Source organism: Pelophylax lessonae (assembly GCF_965119305.1).
Source record: "Pelophylax lessonae genome assembly, chromosome: 8".
Classification (NCBI taxonomy): domain Eukaryota; kingdom Metazoa; phylum Chordata; class Amphibia; order Anura; family Ranidae; genus Pelophylax; species Pelophylax lessonae.
In genome coordinates this window covers 149,944,738-149,961,099 of record NC_138775.1, presented here as the reverse complement: position 1 = coordinate 149,961,099, position 16,362 = coordinate 149,944,738, and the positions used below count along the sequence as shown (strand labels likewise).

Below are 16,362 nucleotides of genomic sequence, written 5' to 3'. Positions count from 1 at the left end.
TTTGTAAATTGTGTCAGCAGCAATGTGCAGCTAAAAACACAGAATTAAAACAACAGGTGAATGTTGTGTCTATAAAAGGTTTAGACGTGACCTGCAGGGTAATTTTAATGAAATGTATAACCTATCTCCCTGCATCTGGGTGTTTTGAATGTTGTATCAGATTACACAGTCTGTAAAGGCTGGTATTGTCCAGAGTAGCATAATAACCTTTCTGTCGCAGACAGGTTTTCGAGGACATTTTGAGGGAGATTTAGTAAGACTGAAGAGTGCAACATCTGGATCAGCTCTGAATAGAAACCAATCAATCAACTTCCAGGTTTTTTAGTCAAAGCCTAATTGAACAAGCTGAAGTTAGAAGGTGATTGGCTACCATGCACAGCTGCACTAGATTTTGCATGCTCCTATTAGAAAATCTCCCCTTATAAATTAAGCTAATCTAAACTAGTACATTTTCATCCAAATAAAACATGATTATTAAATAGAGAAATCTAAGTATTTTTAAATTTGAATTCCAGGCAGATATAAGAGACACAAATAAATCAACTAGGTATGTACATAGCTGGCCACATTCCAGTAGATTTTTCACAAATGTCCATATGAAAATTCTCAGTACATTTATTGACTTGACAAATGTAGTTCGAAAGTACTTCACATTTTTATTTCCTTAACATTCCATTTTGTTCATGGTTAGAAATTTGTTCTTTCGAGAAATCATTTTTCTCTTTCGTTCATTGACGGACACAACTCCTGATTCTTCTTAACCATTGGGTATACTGCCCCCTACAGGAGTATAACACTAGACAGGAAAAAGCTTGACTATGCCTATGGGCAGTCCCAGGGGGGTATACACCCACTCTCTGCTAAAAGCACTCAGTTTTTTCTGCCTAGTCAGGAGTAAGGACCTAGTTCCTTGCTGGGATCTCTGGCAATTTTTTCAGTTTAAATGGAATTTTTTTTCCTCTTTTTATTATTTTGTTCCTCTAAGAACTATAATCAAGTGCCGGACTGGGCGAATAAATGGATAATATAGATCCCTAGGGTCCCCCCGGTCTGGCCAGCGAGCGTGTGCAGACCACAGCTCCACGCTAGGTCGGCCGCAACATAACCCCAGTGGATGGGGACTGGCCTGAGAGTTAAGTCGCAGCTTTTCCTCCTGGCTTACAGCACCCATATTATGATGAAGCGGTGTCCTGTCCGGAGCTGTGCCCATCCTGTTCCTGGTGTGGTAAGTAACTGTCCCCCCCTGGAGGGTTTGGGAGTGGATGTGGGCCCCTCCCTGGGATGGTCAGACCCCCGGGTTCCCTTCCCTTTGCCCCGGCCCTTCTAAAATTTCAGTCACTGTGGGTCTTTTTTGCGGGATCCAATTGGTGGTCCATTTGTGGACCCTTGGCCGGCATCCCCTTTGTGGGATCGCAGTCGGCGGTCTCCCTTGATTGTTATGTTTTTGGGGTGAGCACAGTATATAGCGACCCTACTGTGTGTCCACGCACCCTGAGTGCTCAGATAGTGAGGATGATTCCTCTGCTCCTCTAGGCATGCTTAAATAGGTGCTGGTGGAGGCACTGTTTGTGTCAGTGCGTGAAACTTTAAAAATGGAGGTTGCGGCTGATGCCGGGTCAGAGGCACCAGTTCCTTTTGGCACCCACAGGCCCTCCAAAGCGGTGAGGCTGTTCCTCTTTCCGCTTACCGTGACAACATTGTCACAAAACCCTTACCCTTATTTGGGACCCTTACTTTTTAATATCTTTATAAATGATATTGGGTCTGGGATTAAAAGTACCATTTCAGTCTTTGCAAGTGACACCAAGCTTTGCAGTGAAATAACTTCTTTAAAGGATGTCTCCATCTTACAAGCTGACCTCAATGCACTGTTTCATTGGGCAACTATGTGGCAAATGAGGTTTAATGTTGATAAATGTAAAGTTATGCACTTAGGGGTTAAGAATATGCATGCATCATACATACTAGGGGGAGTAGAACTCTGGGAATCCATAGCGGAGAAGGATCTGGGTGTTCTAGTAGATCCTAAGCTTAATAATAACATGCAATGCCAAGCTGCGGTTTCCAAAGCAAGCAAAGTCCTTTCTTGTATAAATAGAGGCATAGACTCCAGAGAGAGAGATATTTTGCCCCTGTACAAATCATTAGTAAGACCTCATCTGGAATATGCAGTTCAGTTTTGGGCACCAGTTCTTAAAAAGGATATCGGGGAACTGGAGAAAGTACAGAGAAGGGCAACCAAACTGATAAGAGGTGCATTATGAGATTATGAGAAAAGATTAGAGGAAATGAATTTATTCTCTCTTGAGAAGAGAAGATTAAGGGGGGATATGATCAACATGTATAAATACATAAGGGGTCCATATAGTAAACTTGGTGTTGACTTATTCACTTTAACGCCAACACAGAGGACAAGGGGGCCCTCTTAACGTCTAGAGGAAAACAGATTTCGTCTCCAAATACGGAAAGGTTTCTTCACCGTAAGAGCTGTGAAAATGTGGAATAGACTCCCTTCAGAGGTGGCTCTGGCTAGCTCACTAGATTGCTTTAAAAAGGCCTGGATTCTTTCCTGGGTGTACATAATATAAATGGGTACTAATATTTATAGGTGAAGTTGATCCAGGGAATATCCGATTGCCTCAGGAAGGATTTTTTTTCCCCCTGCTGTAGCAAATTGGATCATGCTTTGCTTTTTCTGGATCAACTGTGGGTATAGGATTGTGTATATGGAATTGTATGGTTGGGTTTTCTTTACTGTTTGTTTTTTTTTTTTTTATTGGCTGGGCCAGATGGACTTTTTTCAACCTGACTAACTATGTAAAACTGTGGGGTTGTCCAAAACGCAGTGGTTGCTTGGTGTTTTTTGCTTGCGGTATCCTCTGCATGAGGGAGCACCCTCATCCGTATCTGGGGTGGGGGAGGGACATCTTTATTGGTTTCTGGATCCATGGACCTCCCTGGTGCAGGACAAGTGGGTCTACAAAGTTATTTGGTCAGGCTACGAGATCGAGTTTGGCCTTGTCCTCTAAAAAAGGTTTTTTTTCCCTTCCTATCTGCACCTGTCCCCAGATCGCTGTCTCTTTGGGGCAGTGCAAGACTTGTTACTTCAAGGGGTGATTGTTCAGGTTTCGACTTCGGAATATTTTCAAGGGTTTTTTACTCAATCCTCTTTACAGTACCCAGGAAGGAAGGCAAGGTACGTCCAATTCTGGACCTCTAGGATGAAATGGAATCCATTCACATGGTAGTGGCGTCCCTACATCAGGGGGATTTCTTCTCGCTTCTATCGACATCAAGGACGCCTACCTGCACATTCTAATATGTGCTGGTCGTTAGCGCTTCCTCCTTTTTACCATGGACAAGGAGCATTATCAGTTTGTGGCGCTGATCTTTGGTCTCACCTCTGCACCTGGGGTCTTCACAGGAGTGTTGGTCACAGTGCTGGTATTGTTTGAGTCAGTGGGGGATCGCGGTACTGGGGTACTGCGAGTGGAGTCTCCAACTTCTGTGATGGAATACTAGAGATTGCTCTGTGAACTCTGAGGGAATTCGGTGGGATCCTCAACATTCAGGAGTCTGCTTTAGTTCTGTCCACAAAAACTGGCCTATCTGGGTCTGACTCTGGACTCGCCCTCAGCCAGAGTGTTTCTCCCTTTGGAAAAACTCCAGACATTGCAGGAGGCAATTCCGCTTCTGTTTTTCAGCATACGGTCATCTCTCCGGGCTTGCAAGTGCATGCTGGGCTTGATGGTGTCCAGCCTCGAGGTGGTCTGTTTGCACAGTTCCACACAAGATCTCTGCTAAAGAGATTCTAGTGAAATGGGTCAAGGATTCACGGTCTCTAGAGGTGGCTTCGCTCCCTGGCACTGCGACAAAATCCTTTTCCCCCCTGTACTGGACTGTTGTCTCCACAGATGCCAGCCTGTGCATGTGGGAGGCGTCCTCAGCACAGAGGTACTCAGAGGGTCTGAACTTTGGCAGAGCCCAGACTGCCGATTAGTGTACTGGAACTCCGAGTGATCAGACTTTGTCTGGCTCATTGGACAATCGTCTTCAGGGGTGTCCGGTACAAATTTATTTGGATAATGCCCTGGCCGTGGTCTATGTCAATCACCAAGGGGGCACAAGAAGTGTCCTGGTGGCTCGGTGAGTAGCCGGCATTCTAAAGTGGGCTGTGAGTCTCTTGGTGTTCATCCTCGCTCCGTCTCAGTTGATTGGATCTTAACCTTCCTTCAAAGGGGGGGGGGGGGTCTGGTTTAACAAGAATTGGCCTTGAGTACCATCAAGATCCAGGTATCGGGATTTGGCTGTCTTTTTCCAATGACCTTTGACCACACACTCCCTGGTGCGTACCTTTTCTTCAGGGTGTCCGAAATTTGGTTCCTTCAGTGCGGGCTTCGTTGCCGCCCTGGAATCTTAATGTGGTGCTTTCAGCTCTATTGAAGCTCATCTTTGAAAATATTCAGGAGGTTTCCCTGCTTGCGTTGCCCCAGAAGGTGGCCTTCTTTAGTGGTTATCACCTCTGCGTGCAAGGTGTCGGAGCTGACGCCGTTAACCTGTCGTTCACCTTATGGTGCTTCACAAGGATAAGGGTGGTGCTTTGCCTCTGTCTCTTTCCTTTCCTAAAGGTGGTCTCTGACTATCATTTGCATGAAAACATTGTGTTGCCTTCCCTGTGTCCCAGGCCTAAACATCTGAAAAAAGTTGCCTTGCATGTCTTGGATGTGGTCTGGGCAATTAGGGTGTACCTTTCTATTTGAGTTTACAAACGGACCTCACAAAGGGTTATCTGCTTCTTCTGCGACCATTTCTATATGTATCAGACAGTGCTTAAGGCCTATTGGATCAGGGGTCATGTTCCTCCTTTCCGTGTTTAGGCGCACTCTACTAGAGCGCTTAGTGTCTCCTCCATCTTCAAGCGTCAGTGACACAGGTTTGCAAGGCAGCCACCTGGTCGTCGGTGCATACTTTTACAAAGTTTTTTTTAAATGGTTGTATTGGCATCTGCAGATGCTTCTTTTGGTCCTCTTTGAGGGTGTATTGTTTTTCAGGTGAGCTCCAGTTGTTTTGGTTAAGCTCTGTGTTACCTGGTTGGCTATGGTTAGGCTTGGGAATTTTTTTCTGATTTTTTTCTGATTTTTTTCCCACCCCTCATGTTTAACACTGCTTTGGGACATCCCTATGGTTAAGAAGAATCTGAAGCTTTGTCCGTCAATGAACAAAAGAGAAAATGGCATTTCTTACTTACCGTAAAATCCATTTCTCTGATGTTCATTGACGGACACAGCACCCACCCCTCTGTGGAGTTGGCTTTCTTTTGACACTGCTTGTAACAAAACTGCCTATAGCTGAGAGTGGGTGTATACCCCCTGGGACTGCCCATAGGTGTAGTCAAGCTTTTTCCTGCCTTTTTCCTACTCCTGAAGGGGGCAGTATAACCCAATGGTTAAGAAGAATCAGGAGCTGTGTCCATCAATGAACATCAGAGAAATGGATTTTACGGTAAGTCAATAATCCCATTATTTGGCTCCATTGAACGTTCTCATTACTATGGTTGAAAATGACCACTATGGTTGAAAATATTGATTCGAGCCGACTAACCATGCTAGCATAGAATGAGCATTCGTAAAGCAAAGTTCCACTTAAAGGGAAACTCCGCTTCACTGCCACTTTTGGCACCTTTTGGGGGGGGGGGCTGAGCGGATACCTGCTTTTGACAGGTACTCTCTTCCACTTCCGGCTAAGTTTGCCATGAAACTCAATAGTTTGGCCCCCTCCTCATTCCCCTGCAGCCAGCCCATTCACAGAGCACAGTGTGCTTCGCGCATGTGCAGTAGGGAACCAGCTGTAAAGCCACAAGGCTTCACTGCCAGTTTCCCTTAGTGGAGTTGGTGGCAGCACCCAATAGCTGATTGAAAAATTGGCATGGATGAGGACATCGCTAGATTCCTGGACAGGTAAATGTGCTAATATTAAAGGTTAGCAGCTACAGTATTTGTAGTTGCTGACTTTTAGTTTTTTTCTGAAAGAGCCTGGAGCTCTGCATTAAGATGAAAAATTTCAATGGAAAATCGTCAAGTGTATAGTCAGCTTTAATCTTTAACCCCTTCACGACTGCCTAACCTATATGATGCATACGGGGAATGGTCTTTAAATTTGGGAGCTGCACCTATGTGTTCTTGTGTTTGTGCTGGAAGTATGCTCGTCTGTGTGCCCGGCACAGAGAGACTTTACTAACGGTCAGGACTCGGGGGAATCGGATTCTGATCGCATGATTGCTATGATAGCCTCTGATTGGCTATCACAGTGATCATTCACACTGTTCTTTTTCCTTGGTGAAGAGGATAAACAACACACATTGTATATTTTCCTCCTTGCCTTACTTACATGCCTGTTAAAAAAAATAAAAGTAGTGAGTCTTCCTGTAGGTGTCAGGGTTAGTGGCAGTTAGTGGCAGTGTGTCTGTTATTGTTAGTCTAAATCTCAGTCAGTGTTAGTGTTTCAGTTAGTGTCAGTGTGTCAGCCAGTGTTGTTGGCAGTTAGTGGCAGTGTATTTTAGGTAAAAAAAACCCACAATGTATACTATTGTTTCTTGGCCCTACACTACTGTGAGTAGAAATAAAAAGTCAGACACATATGTGGTATCACTGTGATTCTCAGAATTAAAAGAACTAATTTTGTAGGGTTTTTGGACATGGTAATGGCATAAAAATATAAGGCTAACATTTTAAAAACATTTTTTATACAATTTTGGGCCAGTTTTCTGTTCATAATAAATCAAAATTAGGAGACATCCATTACCATTTACCAGTTACTACCAAATAAAAGGCCAATCTGTCCTGAAAAAACAAGGCATAATCCACCTGTATACACTAAGTAGTTGCGATAATAAGTACAGTTTTACTAACACATGTCAAAGTTGCAAAATTGGGTTTGGGCAATAAGGTTCCGTTCACATGTCAGCGTATGGATCGCGGGCAGAACCGCCGCGGTTCCGCCCGCGATCCGGAGATTATTGCAAATCGCGGGACGCCTGTGCGTTGCCTGTTGATTTGCAATAGCCCCCCAAACGCTGAGCGATGTTGCCGCGATTTCCGCCTGCGGTAACATTGCGCAAAAAAATCGCGGGACGCATTACGCCCAAAAAGTACAAGAGCTTCTTTGGAGCGTATTGCGTCCCGCAATTTTTTTTGCGCGATGTTACCGCGATTCAGCAGGCGGAAATCGCGGCAACATCGCTCAGCGTTTGGGGGGCTATTGCAAATCAACGGGCAACGCACAGGCGTCCCGCGATTTGCAATAATCTCCGGATCGCGGGCGGAAACGGGGTGGTTCTGCCCGCGATCCATACGCTGACATGTGAACGGAGCCTTAAGGTTTGTTTTGACCTTGGTTGTGAAAGGGTTAAATGTATTTTTAAAATGCAAATATTGTTCTTGAATTCGACATGATATACCCTATAAAAGTAGCCATCTGCCCAATAGTAAGAGAGACAGAACTATGAGCCAATCATGTGTGCTGCATTCAAATGTGCTAACAAGGAATATGCTGATAGGAGTGAAGAGCAGGGTGACCACTTCAGTCTCCTGGTGCTCCTTCGTTGTCCAGTCAGCAGGATGGGAATTAGTAGAGAACACCACTGTATCTCTTACACACTCTACAACTGTAATAGAGGAAGTAAAGTAGTATCATCTGCCTGGCTGTACTTTTTGGCAGAGTTGTAAGAGTCAACACTGACCCGACCATATGAGTCAGTGCTTCAGGTGAGCAGAGACCAGGAGAAAAAGAGGAATAAAAAAACCGCAAGAGAGATTATTCTAAGAGTACTTTTAGTTGTACATTTTGGAACTGAATGAATAAAAATACAAATCCTTTGTCATATAAAACAGCCCATTTTTTAATGTATTTCATCTGTGTATTTAGCTATTTTCATGATGTTCAACTTCAATCAAACGACAAGCCAAACCAGTGGTTACATATAAATCATATGATTTTTTCCCTCAGACTGACCGTCTGAGGGAAAAAAAAAAAAAGCCAGGAACTGCTAGAGTCAGACTTAAAGGGACATACACTAGGTAAGTAAGACTGGTGACTGAGATTGTACACTGACTGAGGGTGTAGTGTAGTACCTGAGTACCTGTGAGTACCTGTTACTACCTGAGTATCTGCGAGTACCTGAGTATCTGTGAGTATCTGTGAGTACCTGTGAGTACCTGAGAATCTGTGAGTATCTGTGAGTACCTGAGTACCTGTGAGTACCTGAGTATCTGTGAGTACCTGTGAGTACCTGAGTATCTGTGAGTATCTGTGAGTACCTGTGAGTACCTGAGAATCTGTGAGTATCTGTGAGTACCTGAGTACCTGTGAGTACCTGAGTATCTGTGAGTACCTGTGAGTACCTGAGTATCTGTGAGTATCTGTGAGTATCTGTGAGTATCTGGGAGTATCTGTGAGTATCTGGGAGTATCTGTGAGTACCTGAGTATCTGCGAGTACCTGAGTATCTGTGAGTATCTGTGAGTACCTGTGAGTACCTGAGAATCTGTAAGTATCTGTGAGTACCTGAGTATCTGTGAGTACCTGTGAGTACCTGAGTATCTGTGAGTATCTGTGAGTATCTGGGAGTATCTGTGAGTATCTGGGAGTATCTGTGAGTACCTGAGTATCTGTGAGTACCTGAGTATCTGTGAGTACCTGTGAGTACCTGTGAGTACCTGGGAGTATCTGTGAGTACCTGAGTATCTGTGAGTATCTGTGAGTACCTGAGTATCTGTGAGTATCTGTGAGTACCTGAGTATCTGTGAGTACCTGTGAGTACCTGAGTATCTGTGAGTACCTGTGAGTACCTGAGTACCTGTGAGTACCTGAGTACCTGTGAGTACCTGAGTATCTGGGAGTACCTGTGAGTACCTGAGTATCTGTGAGTACCTGTGAGTACCTGAGTATCTGTGAGTACCTGAGTATCTGGGAGTACCTGTTACTGCCTGAGCGTTGTGCGTCTGACCGGGCTGTGCGACTCAGTGTTGTGCGTCTGACCGGGCTGTGCGACTTGGTGTTGTGCGTCTGACCGGGCTGTGCGACTCAGCGTTGTGCGTCTGACCGGGCTGTGCGACTCAGCGTTGTGCATCTGACTGGGCTGTGCGACTCGGTGTTGTGCATCTGACCGGGCTGTGCGACTCGGTGTTGTGCGTCTGACCGGGCTGTGCGACTTGGTGTTGTGCGTCTGACCGGGCTGTGCGACTCGGTGTTGTGCGTCTGACCGGGCTGTGCGACTTAGTGTTGTGCGTCTGACCGGGCTGTGCGACTTAGTGTTGTGCGTCTGACCGGGCTGTGCGACTTAGTGTTGTGCGTCTGACTGGGCTGTGCGACTTAGTGTTGTGCGTCTGACCGGGCTGTGCGACTGAGGGTTGTGCGTCTGACCGGGCGGTGCGACTCAGTGTTGTGCGTCTGACCTGGCTGTGAGATTGTGAGTGTTGTGCAACTGAGTGTCAAGTGAGTGTAGCGGAATACCAGAGGGTGAGAAGGTAGCGTTAGGAAGCTAGGAAATAGCCACATAGGATAGGCTTAAATTACTGAATCCCCATTAGATTAGATAGTAGGTACAATGCCCGGCGGGTGTGGAGATGCGACTCGGTGTACATCTTGTGATATGTATGCGTTCCTCGGTCATGTGATCGAAGGCGAATACAAATGTGCAAAATGTGAGCACGTTGCTTCCCTGGAAGCTCAGGTCCTGAATCTAGGGAAGCAGCTGGCAACACTGAGACGAATGTCCATGCCGGAGGAGAGCCAGGATTGTACCAATCAGGTGCAGGCAGGGGTCTGCACAGAGGTGGGCGGAGTATCGGAGGTGCAGGCATCAGAGCAGAGTAGAGGGGTGACAGTTAGGAGGGGTAGAAGGGAACAAGGCAAGGAGGCTGATCCTGGGCTGGAGCACCCCAATAGATACGCCCCGTTGTGTGATGTTGGGGAAACCAGTCAGGGACCAGCATTGCTGGAGCAGAGCGACGCCCCTAGCTGCCAGGGGAAGAACTCCTCCAGTGAGGCTGGGAGAAAGGGAAAGGAAAGACAGGTGCTGGTGGTAGGGGACTCAATTATTAGAAGGGCAGACAGTGTAATCTGTGACCAAGACCGTGTGCGCCGAACAGTCTGCTGTTTGCCGGGCGCTCGGGTTCGGCACATCGCGGATCGGGTGGACAGATTATTGGGTGGGGCTGGGGAAGACCCAGCTGTCATGGTACACGTGGGTACCAATGACATAGGCAGAGGAAGACGGAGAGTCCTAAACGATTTCAGGGACTTAGGCGCTAAGTTGAGGACTAGGACCTCCAAGGTAATATTTTCCAAAATACTACCTGTACCTCGAGCCACACCAGAGAGGCAGCGGGAGATTAGGGAAGTTAACGAGTGGCTGAGGAGCTGGTGTAGTAAGGAGGGTTTCGGGTTCCTGGAGAACTGGGCCGACTTCTCAGTCAGTCACCGGCTCTTTGGTAGGGACGGATTGCACCTAAATGGGGTGGGTGCAGCCGTACTGGGTGCGAGGATGGCCAAAAAGTTAGAGGGGCTTTTAAACTAGGGAATGGGGGGGAGGGTACAGATGTAGAATTACCCAGTGGAAAGCAAGTTTCAGAGGGCAGAAATGGGGGCATTAGCGATAGGGTGTGCGGAGCTCCTATACCCAGGGTGGGTACGGGGAAAAATCAAGAGAGCAGCCTAAAAACATCAAAAGAGGATAAATATAACCGATCAAAATTACGAGGTTTGTATACCAATGCCAGAAGCCTGGCCAACAAGATGGGAGAGCTGGAGCTGCTGATATTTGAGGAGGACTTAGATTTTGTGGGGATAACTGAGACTTGGTTTGACAGCTCTCATGACTGGATGGCGTCCATTCAGGGGTATTCCCTTTATCGCAGAGATAGAGAAAGTAAAAAAGGGGAAGGGGTATGTTTGTATATTAAGAACAGTATACAGGTAAATATGAGGGATGATATTAATAATGGAGCTATGGATGAGGCAGAATCCCTATGGGTAGAGCTTCAAAGGGAAGGCACGGCGGGGAAGGTAATATTGGGCGTATGCTATAGGCCCCCCAACCAGAGGGAGGAGGGTGAGGCGGACCTCATGTTACAGATAGGATTGGCAGCAAGGATGGGAAATGTCATTATAATGGGGGACTTTAATTATCCAGATATAGACTGGGCAGAAGGAACCGCACACTCAGCCAAGGCTCGGCTGTTCCTAAATGTTTTGCAGGACAATTTCATGGGTCAGATGGTGAATGCACCGACAAGAAGCAATGCGGTACTTGACCTACTGATTACCAACAATACAGACCTGATCACGGATATAGAAATACGGGACAACTTAGGGAACAGTGACCATAGGTCAATTGGTTTCAGTATTAATTACAGTAATAGGAAACACAAGGGTAATATAAGGACGCTGAATTTCACAAGAGCCAATTTCCCTAAACTGCGCTCGCTGCTAGAAAATATCAAATGGGATAGAACCCTGGGAACAAAGAACACGGAGGAAAAATGGGAGTGCTTCAAGAGCATACTTAACAAGGGAGTGGGCCAGTGCATTCCACAGGGAAATAAATTTAAAAGAGCAAAACTAAACCCTGGGTGGCTAAACTCCAACATTAAAATGTATATTAGAGCTAAAGAAAAGGCCTTCAAAAAATACAAGACTGAGGGGTCATTGGCAGCATTTAAGCACTACAAAGAGTGTAATAAGAAATGTAAAGATGAAATCAGGGCGGCTAAAATAGAACACGAGAGACATATAGCGGAGGAGAGCAAAAAGAACCCCAAGAAGTTCTTTAAGTATATAAACAGTAAGAAAGCCAGGCCAGAGCACATTGGCCCCATAAAAGATGATAAAGGAAAAATGGCCACTGAGGACAGAGAAAAGGCGGAAGTGTTAAATAATTTCTTTTCTTCAGTCTTCACAAAGGAATCGGGGGGCTACACGAAACCCGCTTGTAAGGCCGAACTAAATAATACACCTCAGGAAGTGCCGCCATGGCTAACAGAGGATAGACTTAGAGCTAAACTAGAGAAACTTAACATAAATAAATCCCCGGGACCGGATGGCTTGCACCCGAGGGTTCTTAATGAGCTCAGCCAGGTGATTGCCAGACCATTATTCTTGATCTTTAAGGATAGTTTACAGACGGGTATGGTGCCAGCTGATTGGAAAAAAGCCAACGTGGTACCAATATTTAAAAAGGGGCCGAGATATATCCCGGGTAACTATAGGCCGGTCAGCCTAACATCAGTAGTCTGCAAAATTTTGGAGGGGATGATAAGGGACCACATACAAGACTTTAGTAATGAAAATGGTATTATAAGTAGAAATCAGCATGGATTCATGAAAAATCGTTCGTGCCAAACCAATCTGTTAACCTTCTACGATGAAGTGAGCTGCCACCTAGATAAAGGTAAGCCTGTGGATGTGGTGTATCTGGACTTCGCAAAGGCCTTTGACACCGTTCCTCACAAACGCTTACTGTACATACTAAGGAAGGTAGGTATGGATCATAAGGTGAGTACCTGGATAGAGACCTGGCTCCAGGGGAGAGTACAGAGGGTGGTGATTAATGGGGAGTACTCGGATTGGGCGGGTGTGGAAAGTGGGGTCCCCCAGGGTTCTGTCCTGGGACCAATCCTGTTTAATTTATTCATAAATGATCTAGAGGAGGGGATATCTAGTACAATCTCAGTATTTGCAGATGATACTAAATTAGGCATGCCAATATCTTCTATGCAGGATGTGGAAATCTTGCAAGCAGACCTGAACAAAATAACGGGGTGGGCAACCACATGGCAGATGAGGTTTAATGTAGAAAAATGTAAAGTAATGCACTTGGGTGCCAGAAACCAGAAAGCAAGCTATTCACTAGGGGGTGAACCTCTGGGTGAGTCTAGGATGGAAAAGGACTTGGGGGTACTGGTAGACAACAGGCTTGGCAGTGGCATGCAATGCCAAGCCGCCGCAAGCAAAGCCAACAGAATACTGGGATGTATAAAAAAGGGGATTCACTCCAGAAATAAAGAGATTATTCTCCCGCTCTACAAGACTCTGGTCCGGCCACATCTGGAGTATGCTGTCCAGTTCTGGGCACCGGTCCGCAGGAAGGATGTGCTGGAACTGGAGAAAGTCCAGAGGAGGGCAACAAAAATAATTAGGGGAATGGAGGACATCGGCTATGAGGAAAGACTACAAGCACTGAACCTATTCTCTCTGGAGAAGAGACGATTGAGGGGGGATATGATATCAATGTACAAATACTGTACTGGCGACCCTAGCATAAGGAACAAACTATTCAGAGAAAGGGAATACAATAAGACACGTGGCCACTCACTAAAACTTGAGGAAAGGCGGTTTAACCTTAAAGTGCGTAAGGGGTTCTTCACTGTAAGAGCGGTAAGGATGTGGAATTCTCTTCCACAAGCAGTCGTATCAGCGGGGAGCATAGATAGTTTCAAAAAACTATTAGATGTACACCTTAAAGACCACAACATACAGGGGTACACAATGTACGGTTAAAAGCAAACACACACACGCATCATGGGTTGAACTGGATGAACTTGTGTCTTTTTTCAACCTCACTAACTATGTAACTATGTAACTATGTATATATTTAATAATGATTGGTTTTCAGCGCAAAATCCAGACATAGATACTTTGCTGGGACTTTATTATTAAATGCTGTGTTCAGGCCTGGAGAAATTCGGTAATAAATAATACAATATTCCTATATATTTGGTTTGTTTAATGATTACATGGCCAGGTGTTCTCCAAGAACAAGTGTAGCCCATAAATGAAAAGGATAAGGCTCAGGAGAATTGCTGGGAATTCTCACATGACTGTTGCTCACAGCTGCAATTTGCAAATATACTATATATACTTGTACACAACTCATTTTTAATTTATTGTGAACCTAATATTTATCAGAAAGTGAATCTTGGAATCCCATATTTTCTCTTTCTGTAGATCTTATACTGATGAATTTGGACCAAAGCACTGGCCATCTTCCAGATTTGTCCATGTGATGAAACTTCGCCAGGCAGCACTGCGAACTGCAAGAGAAAAATGGTCTGATTATATTTTAGTAAGTCAGTTATTGAACATGTGTCATTTAAGATTATTACATTTTTTGGTTCCTTTTGGTTTTGTTTGGAACCAACTATAAATCAGTTTTGTCTGGCAAAGTTTAATATTATAAAAAATGTTTTTTTTTTTATCTTTAAACTTTTTCTTAGGATTTAAAATTCACAGATTTCAACAATAATAATTGCAGTTATTTGCAACTGCTTAACACATTGCTTAGTTCAGAATACAACAAACAAACAATTAAGAACATATAAAGAACTGCAAGGATACATTGTAATACATGAATTGGTAGCCCAAATCCGCCTACCCCAAATGGGAATTATCTGTAAGGAAAATGTTGTCCCCCATGGACTTTATTTTAGGGATGAGTCATAGAATCCAATTGGCATTTACATTATTGGAGTTTCATATTATACAATTTCTAACCTTTGCTATCATCAGTTATAGTAATTAAAAACATTGATAAACTCTTAGTATAAGCTAACTTAAAATGTATTTATACAATTTAAAATACATTTTTATTAAATCCATGTAATGTGTGTTTTTGTTTATTTTCATGCATACTTTTATTTTTTTTATAGTACATTGATGTAGACAACTTTCTAACTAATCCTCAAACATTGAATCTTCTGATTGAAGAAAATCAAACAGTTGTGGCCCCTATGCTGGAATCTCGGACATTATACTCCAATTTCTGGTGTGGTATGACACCTCAGGCAAGTATCAAATTATTAAAAAAATATGGCTGACCACTGCACTGTATAAAATTTTTCAAATATTTTGAAACAAAATTCTGTTAAGAACTGTTATAATATGTGAAGGTTTTACTGTAAATAAATTGGTTTCTATGTTATACAGCGATGAAGTGTGATCTTTATACTTTCAGCTGTAAATCACCCTGTTACTATTCCTAAATAAAAATGGATATTGTTAAGAGATCCTAAGCAAAAATAATTTTCCATCCTACAGGTTAGACCAGTGTCTCTCAACCTTTTTTCAGTCAAGTCACCCTTTAAAGTTACCATCTCAAGGCACCCTTTAAAATTATAAACAGCCTTGAGGCACCCCACTCTAAAAAAAATAAACGTTAAAAAATATTTTTATAGTGTTACATAATGCAGCAACATCTACGTGTAGGACACCCAACGTTAGAGGTGATTTATTCTTCCAAAGCAGATACAGTTTTGCACACTGGTACTGAATAGTATTCCAATATTTCTATTCTCCCTCAAGTTCTCTCCATCAGTCAGCTAATGTCACACCAGTGCTGACGGAGAGGGGCACAGGAGGGTCAAACAAGGATGTTGTAGAGGCAACAGACATCCTCCTTATTAACTGATGATGTCATTTGTTGTTAGGATGTCAGTATCTAGAAAGTAGTAATGGTGAATCATGAAAACCTGTGGCTTTGTATAACTTAAAGGCAGGGTTGATTCACCTGCTGACTTACATATTTGATCAATTTTTAGGCATTTCAGCAAGGCACCCCTGAAGAAACCTCAAGACACCCCATGGTGCCTGGGCACCCTGGTTGAAAAAGACTGGGTTTGAAATTTGTAAAAAGAATAGTACTAATTTTAATTAGACTTTCTGTGGTCATGAAAATGACTTTGCAGTGGTATGAAATCAGCACATTTATAAAATGGTTCCCAATATTTCATATAAGCTTGACTACCTCCTGGTGTAGATTGTGCAAGGGTATTATAAAGGGTCTTGCTACAGAAGCCATCTGTAGCAAAAATCTAGGTGACTTAATCTACACTTCCATGCACGATAATGCAGCATGCAAAAAATGAGATATTAACATTTAGCTAAAATGACAGCTGATTTGTGACTCAACTTACTCAACAGTAGTGAAGCATGTTTTATAGATTTCCTTTAATGGAAGCAGTTATAGGTATGATTGAGCTAGAGAAAAATATTTAGTGACCTATACACATCACATTAATAGAAATGTGCTAAGATACTTGAGTTGTTGAATTTACAGACCCTGCCATACTACTATATCCTGCTAATGGGGTCATCAGTATTTTGAAAAAATGCACTGGGGAAGGTTTAACTAATGGAATAAAGATTGTTTACTTAGCACAAAGAATGTACACTTAGAGACATAGGGCCCCATATAAAGTATATAGCAGCAGTATGGCCTTACCACAGCCATACAGCTACTTAAAAAAAGAAAAAAAGAAAAAACAAAGTGCACATTTATAAAGCATCACAGTGTGCTTTACAAATTTGC

At 43.8% G+C, this 16,362-nt stretch overlaps 1 protein-coding gene across 1 annotated transcript in view; it reads left to right on the top strand.

Annotated features, from left to right (window-relative positions):
- COLGALT2 (collagen beta(1-O)galactosyltransferase 2) overlaps nucleotides 1-16,362 on the top strand; it is a 166,240-nt gene that overhangs the window by 90,332 nt on the left and 59,546 nt on the right. The window contains exons 3-4 of the mRNA XM_082265582.1: nucleotides 14,004-14,121; nucleotides 14,705-14,839. Coding sequence (XP_082121708.1) covers nucleotides 14,004-14,121; nucleotides 14,705-14,839 — 253 coding nt within the window. The remainder of the gene's footprint in view (nucleotides 1-14,003; nucleotides 14,122-14,704; nucleotides 14,840-16,362) is intronic.